The sequence below is a fragment of the Chrysoperla carnea genome, chromosome 1 (assembly GCF_905475395.1).
Source record: "Chrysoperla carnea chromosome 1, inChrCarn1.1, whole genome shotgun sequence".
Taxonomy (NCBI): Eukaryota; Metazoa; Arthropoda; class Insecta; order Neuroptera; family Chrysopidae; genus Chrysoperla; species Chrysoperla carnea.
This window is the reverse complement of record NC_058337.1, coordinates 87482321-87489794: the sequence shown is the minus strand read 5'-3', so window position 1 is coordinate 87489794 and position 7474 is coordinate 87482321. Positions and strand designations below refer to the sequence as shown.

Here is a 7474-nt window from a genome sequence, read left to right as displayed (position 1 = left end):
CAATATCAAGGTATGTTTTTATACATAAAGAATTAATATTATAATGGTAGGAATTTCCAAATTTTGTATTTATATTTATTCCTAGTAGCTGATTGTGATTCTTTTTAAATTGAAACTGCACTCAGTGTTTGGGGAAATACCTTTCTTGTATATAAGTAGACTATTTTTATAAGGAAAAATTATAATTTTTAATAAATCATGGAATTTTTTTTAAATATTAAAATTTGGACGTGCGTAGATGTATTTAAAGACTAATTTTTTAATATGACTAATAAATTGGATAGTTTTTGGTTTAATTGATAACATATAATATCTCAATGAATGGTAGGGTAAGGTGGTCTAAAATAATCCCCCTAAGAAAACATGTAATTTATAGCCATTCGACATATATGTACATAACTATTCGACATATGTATATACAACGTCGAAATATTTTCGAAATCTTTATTCAAATATTGCAATGTTGGTATGTAAATTTCTTTTAATCTGTTCAAATTTTTAGAACTATTCAATATTTCTCAAAAGGGATCGTTTTGACCGATCTTGTAAAGGATAGTGGGTAAAATGATCCTATTGCATTTTTTATCAAACAGTTCACATAAAATATTAACTTTTCTTTCACATTGCATCAACGATTAGTATGAAAATAAAAATCACTGGTAAATTCATCTAAATCAACGCATTAAAGACCCGTTACATGATCGGGGATCATTTTATCTATTATAATTTTACACACAAAATAGAGATCATTTTAGCCTATATAAAAATTATTATTTTACCCGTAAACGACATATTTGAATTTCGTCATAAAACTGACCTTAAAATTTATTATACGACTATGAAAATGTGTTATAATGTTATTAAAAATCAACAAAAGCCAAGAGTTAAAACAGCCAGCCGGCAAAAACTAATACAAAAAAAGAAATTTTACGTTGAAATTTGTCTTACCATAAATCATAAGCAGTAAAATTAATATTTTTGCTACGAAACACAAATTAGCTTATACATAGTGATAAGTTTTAATTGAACGAATAATTTGATCGCGCGGAAACTTTATATCGATAAATATACTAGAAGGCTTTAATAGTTTACTTAAAACAACGTGGGGTCATTTTCTCCTTAGGGATCATTATAGACCACTTTCCCCTGATTATAATATCAAATAAAACTTTACACCCCAAGTACTTCCCTATATAAAAGATACATCACGGGTAGATGGAAAGTTGAAAAGGCAGATGAAAAATAATAATATAAATATGATGGGGGCGTTTTAAAACAAAATAGCTTCTTTCTTCTCATCGATACCACCATGTTTTGGTGTACATAACTCCTGCAATTTATTCCAAAAATAGCTTTCAATCCTATGTTCCTTAGAAAAAGTTTTTTTTGAAATACCATGTATAAACAGAGTTGATTACGCAATCGTTTGTTTTTTTTACGTCATGAAAGTAAAAAAAGATAGCCCCTCAGATAGCCACACATGCATACATGTCACACACACATAACTGATATTCCCATATAACACGTATGTACTATATATAATTTGTGCCTTATTTTCGACTATATATGTTTTTGAGTCATCGTGTTGACAGACAGACAACCGAAAATAGACTAATGATCTGTGACTTTATGAACGCCTACATCAAAATTACACCTATACCAATACGGCCCTGCAAATCAAATTTTTGAGTTTTTGTGTAAGTAAAAAAGAAACTGTTTTTTATAGGTATGAATTTTATTTAAGTTAAAAAAATTAATTTACATTAAAAATTAATCAAATTTATGAATCGGTTTGCGTACCAATGGTCATTTTATCTTGTACCATATTTTTTTGCTGATGTACTTTTAACAATTCTTTTGTTAAATGATCAATAACTTCATTTAATTTCGCACTTATAGAACGTTCAGCTTGTAAATCCTCACGTAACTCTGATACTAAATTCAACTAAAAGTTAAATGAAACAAAAAGCAAAGTTATTACATATTTATAATATTAAAAAATGAAAATTTTTGATAGATTTTCAACGCCTCCATAAGATAGCTTTCTGCCCGCAGAATGCAGTAATAATCAAGTAATCTGAAATTATCTAGTTTCGGTTGGCTCAACGGGCATTAAAATTCACATTTTCAATGCAAGTTATATAGAAAATATATTAACTGCCCGTAGATACGTCCGCGTTTATCACTAGGTTTTTGCCCATTGACTGAAATTGTCTAGTTTCCAGGTTCAGCATTGAAACTCGCATTTTCAATAATTGACTGAGTTAATTATTGAAATACCCTGTATAGAAAGTGTTGAATGTCAGTGCTTGCATGATTTTTTTTATAAATTAGAAAAATTTAAAAAATCAACAAGACTATGGCAGCCCTTCGGCCGCCATTTATTTGGTTTTCAAAAATTTCGAAACTTTTGGAAATTACGAAAATTTTCGAAGGCATTTTCTAGAATTTTTTTTCGTTTTTCAAAAATGTTTCACAAGACCACTAGTTGAAGCTACCCACAAATTGATAGCTCTCTATCTTTTATAGTTTTGGAAAAATTAGATACCAAAGTTTTCTCCTAATATGCGCTCTCACGGGTAAACAGTGATGTTTACGAAAAAAATGTTTCAAACAAAAGTTGTTTATTTTTATATAAAAAACATTTTTTATACTTTTGTTCTATCTCTAACGGTTTACAAAATGGGTTCTACAGACCCAAGGTCCAATTGACATACATACCCCTTCACGTATATCGGATTATTTCCTTCCGGATGAAAAGTTAATAAATAAAAACTAGCATTTTGTTAAAAGAAAATTAATCTTTCATCTTGTACTTGAAAACTATCGGTTTGTCATATGGTAAGATGTACCATTAACCTACCGTGGTTCTACATGAACTTACCTCTGCAATGACATTTTTAGAGTAATTATCGGATTTCAAATTAGTTTTATTTGCTGTTTTCAATCGTTCTTCATCTAACTCAGCTAAAATGTAATTAATGGAAAAAAATTAAGAACAATTGGTACCACAAAGCTAAACTTTACGAAACAAATACTGTTATCCCACTCAAAATAGGTATAAATAAACGAAAAAAAGTCGACCTCTCAGGGGCCGACCCAACAGTCATTTTTGTGGAGTAGTTGAGGGTTTTAATCAATTTTTTACAAATTACAAAAAAAAAATATGTAGTAAATAAATAAAAAGTTCAAGTAGAGTTTGCTGAAGTATTTTTGGACATTTTCGTTTTTTTTTTCGACTGTCTAGCTTCAAAATTGGCTGAAATATACCAATTTTAAAATGAAATTTTTTTGCTCTAGCTGAAGTATGTGCACACACTTTTAGTTGAACCTTTTTTTGTATTTTTTTTTATTTAATTCATTTTTATTTTTTAATTTGTAAAAAACTGATTAAGACCCCCCAACTATCCCCCAAAAATGGCGGTTAGGTACGCCACTGATAGGTCGACTTTTTTTTACGAAGTTTTTAAAACCAAATAAACAACTGTGGAAAATTTCAAAGATGCATTAATTTTTTCCTTTTAGAATTTTAGTTTAATTGTACTAATAATACCTTTTAACAAATTACACTCATTTTGGAGTTTATCAACTTCAGCTCGAGCTTGTAAATATGTTGAGCATCTTAGATTCGAACTTATTTCTAATTTTTTTAGGGACTCTTCTTTACTATTTACCAATTTTCTTATTCTATCATGGTCGATTTTTATTTGTTCCGAATATCTGTATAGTATATAAAATTTGCACGTTTGGAATATTCATTTATTCAAACAATTAGACGAATCATTTTAGATCAAAAAAGGCAAAATGAAGAATTTTTATGTACCTCAACCTATCGGGCCAGTTTTTTTTTTAATGTTCAGGGAGATCCATATATCAAAATCTACATCTAACTTCTTGCCGCTAGAAAGTTTGGCCATTGCTATGGGCCAAAAAAGCCCATTATTACCTATATAATAGGTAATTTTTGAAAACTTCAAAACCTTGAAAATATGCAACAAAATGGGCCAGAAACGTACATTTGGGGGTTTTTGGGATCGCTGATCCTTATTCTGAAGTCAGAATTTCGATATACTACTTCCCTCCGGGGTAATTCACCCTGCTGATCCAAATTGAATATTTACAGAAAATTGCATTGTTAGGTCAACGAAGGGCGAAAAACCCTAAAAAGGGGGGAGTATATCCCCATTATACTTTCGGATTCGTGATTAGTGACCCCAAAAACTCCCGAGTATATTTTTTTGGCCCATTTTGACGAATATTTACAGAATACTGCTGTTTTGGATCAGTGGGGGCGAATAACCCCAGAACAGGGGAGTACATCTACATTCTAACTTCGGAATAGTGATCAGAGACCCCAAAAATCCCCGAGTATACGTTTCTGGCCCATATTTTCAAGGTTTTTAAATTTTCAAAAATCACCTCATAAATGGATTCTAATGATTAACTAAATTCTATTGGGTCCATAGCAAAAACCAAAACTTTCTAGCGGCAAAAAGTTAGATGTAGATTCTAATATATGGACAATCCTGAACATTTAAAAAAAGAAAAAAGGTGGCTCGATAGGTTGAGGTACAAAAAAATTCTCTATGAAATGCTAAAATGACACGACTAAATATCACAATCATAAAATTTTACCTATCAAGATTTGTAATGGTTTGACGAAATGAGATTAAATTATCATTTAGATCTTTTTCACACTGCAATAAACATTGTATACGATTTTCAAGTTCTTCAATTTTACTTGTTTTTGATGTGTTTTCTGCATTCAACTTATAGTTTTGTGCTTGTAATAATTTATTTTCTTTCTCCTACAAATAGCTTCCACTTAATAAGTATCTGACAATGATACACTGAATGGCAATGTACAAATCCAAATCGGTGGCTGTAGAAGCATGACATTGGACAGAAGCTCTTTATTTACCGTAGGTGAGCATTGGACGGGCCTTAGGAAATTCATAACTTAAGGATGCACAAGTGAAAAACGAAAGCGCTTCGAAGACTAAGAATAAATCTACTAAGAATAAATCGGTTGGATAAAAGTTTCTAATGATTAATCATGAGATGTAGATAGCAAAACACAAAATTATTTTTATAAAGAATAAAGATTATTATTATTTTTTAAAATAATAAAGTGATGGCAAACACCAATCAGATGTTTTGTGAAAGTATTACGTCACGCCATGTGATATGCTATGTAAGCAACATTACATTTTAACAGAACGAAGCAGGTTACTTAGTCGCAACTGCTTATAACTTAAATACACAGAAATGTATGCAAGATGTGATGTCATTCAAGACGCCATGACACTACACTGTTTTCGAAGTAAAGAATTGGTTTTTAAAAATGAAAAAGCCCCCTTTTAAAAGCATGATAGCTTTTTTAGCTTTTTTATCACTGTGCGAATGTATTTATGAGAAGTGCGTTAATTTTTTACGTTACAAATATGGATATTGACATTCGGACTTCTGAATAACTTAGAAAGTAAGTATGGGACATATTTTTTGGAAGTTAGACTGGATCGTTCCTGCCCACTTTTGCACAGAATTATTCTGCACAGCTGTATGTCCAAATGTCTGAGAGTTTTAAGTAGCCTTCTCAACCCATGCCTGCTTTTTATACCATGTATATATGAAATATACCTACATAGTATATTAACTTTAGTCCCAAATTTGTAACACTTAAAAATATTGATACTACGATATTTTTAAGCATTACAAACTTGGGACTAAATTTAGTATACCTTGATATATTTCATATATACATGTTATAAAAATTGAGTTAATGTAATGGTAATGTCCAGCGTCAATAGAGTCTCAAATCTCTAATATACATACTCAAAGTTATTCCCTACCGGCCTAACCTAATTTTTAATACAACCATGGTACCTAATAAACAACTAAATATCCATAATGGCTGGTGAATATAATCATCAATTATGGTTTTTTCAAAATTTTATGCAATTATTTTAAATTGTAAAATCTATTCGATAGTTGAATACAAATTTAAATACACGGTACTGTCAAACTCAATCTTGAGAAAGAAAGCTAAACTTAGTTTAAGCTAAACTATGTTAAGTTTTTTAATTTTTTTTATGCTAAACTATTTTTAGTCTTTTTCGATGTGGCATGGCGGTACTAAGTTTTTTCCTAGATAGCAGCACTAAGCAGATAGCTATAAGTTTTGTTTTTGATAACACATTATAAAAATTTCTGGTTGTGTACTTGTCATACTTTCTTTTAAGAAATTCTAATATGTATAATGTTCTCGATCTCGATCGCGCTGGGCTTCAAATGTAAATGTAGGACCAACCTGTAGGGAATCGCCTCGCAGTATACGTTATAGATATTCCTAACAACGATTGAATTAATAAATAAATAATTACATACAACTATTTCCAAGTGAACAGAGGTCCTGGATGCTTTTTCAGATGTTTCATAACATTCTTTTTCTATAGATCCTAATTTTTTTTTTAAAGTTTCTACTTCCTGAATTTTTTGCTCTAATAGTTTTCGTTCAGTATCGAAATCTCTTTCTAATTCACGTTGTTTTAATAATGCATTTTGTAAATCTTGTTCATACTTGGTTACTAAATGCTTTAAAATAAAATTGATAAGTTTATAAAATCATTAGAATTTTTAATAAAAAGCAAAAAAAAAATTATTACGCGTTTCCAATTTAATTCATAAACCAATTCTTTATATGTTCTTTCAAATTTTTTTAAGGACATTTCATTACCAAAATGTTTATTCTGATTTTTATTATTCTCCATTTTCATTCGGTTTTTTGAGGAATAAAAATTTCAAAAAACAAAGAAATTTAAAAAAAAAAGAATTTTTGATTAATTAGTTAAGTTATAAAATGTTTTGTTTTAAAGACATGCGCAAAGAAATATTTAACCAAAAGTAATAAGAAGCGCGTAAAATAAATAATAAGGAAAAGATCATATATGTAATACTGCTATATGGTCAGTTAGCATAGGACAGAATATTCCAAAATTACCCTCCCCGAGACGTTGACCTAGATACGCATGCTTGTCAACTTGAAAATTATCTAAAATAACCTGAAATAACAGTACCAAATGCGGAAAACAGGCTTAACTGAACTTATTTATTATTCTTTAAAAATCTTATTTATTTTTCTTTATAAAAATAAAATTTGTTTTATAATAATTATAATAATATCACAATCCAAAAAAATAAATAATAAAGAAATAAATAGTATAGCAGTATCGAGACGGAAAAAAGATAATCAAATCAGCTATCATTTTTGAATAGTTATTAAATAAGTTACTAAGGTAACTTGTTATTTTAGATTTTGACAGTAATTTAGCTAATCTGATTGGTTGAAATAGCGTGCGGTATATTTACCCACGCTAAATGAGTAGGCTAAGTAGTAATTATCTCACGAGCGTAGATAAAAACATTTTTAAAAACTCAGTTGACTAAAAAAACTTTTGTTTGAGAATAAAATAAA

General features: G+C 29.4%; 1 protein-coding gene across 1 annotated transcript; it reads right to left on the bottom strand.

Moving 5' to 3' along the window:
• Positions 1–1780: 1780 nt before the first annotated feature.
• On the bottom strand, positions 1781–6770 carry LOC123291948 (tropomyosin-like). Its single transcript, XM_044872418.1, has 6 exons — positions 6666–6770; positions 6388–6594; positions 4636–4808; positions 3554–3720; positions 2885–2967; positions 1781–1945 (listed from the first exon to the last, which is right to left on the bottom strand). The coding sequence occupies exons 1-6, from the start codon at positions 6768–6770 to the stop codon at positions 1781–1783; spliced, it is 900 nt and encodes a 299-aa protein (XP_044728353.1).
• Positions 6771–7474: the final 704 nt, after the last annotated feature.

Bases quoted from the DNA above. Each gene is read 5' to 3' on its own strand.
- LOC123291948 (XM_044872418.1), bottom strand. From the start codon at position 6,770: ATGGAGAATAATAAAAATCAGAATAAACATTTTGGTAATGAAATGTCC. The intron at 3,721-4,635 runs GTAAAATTTTAT...TATACTATACAG, and splicing joins ACCATTACAAATCTTGATAG to ATATTCGGAACAAATAAAAA. The intron at 1,946-2,884 runs GTAAGTTCATGT...TTTAACTTTTAG, and splicing joins CTAAAAATGTCATTGCAGAG to TTGAATTTAGTATCAGAGTT.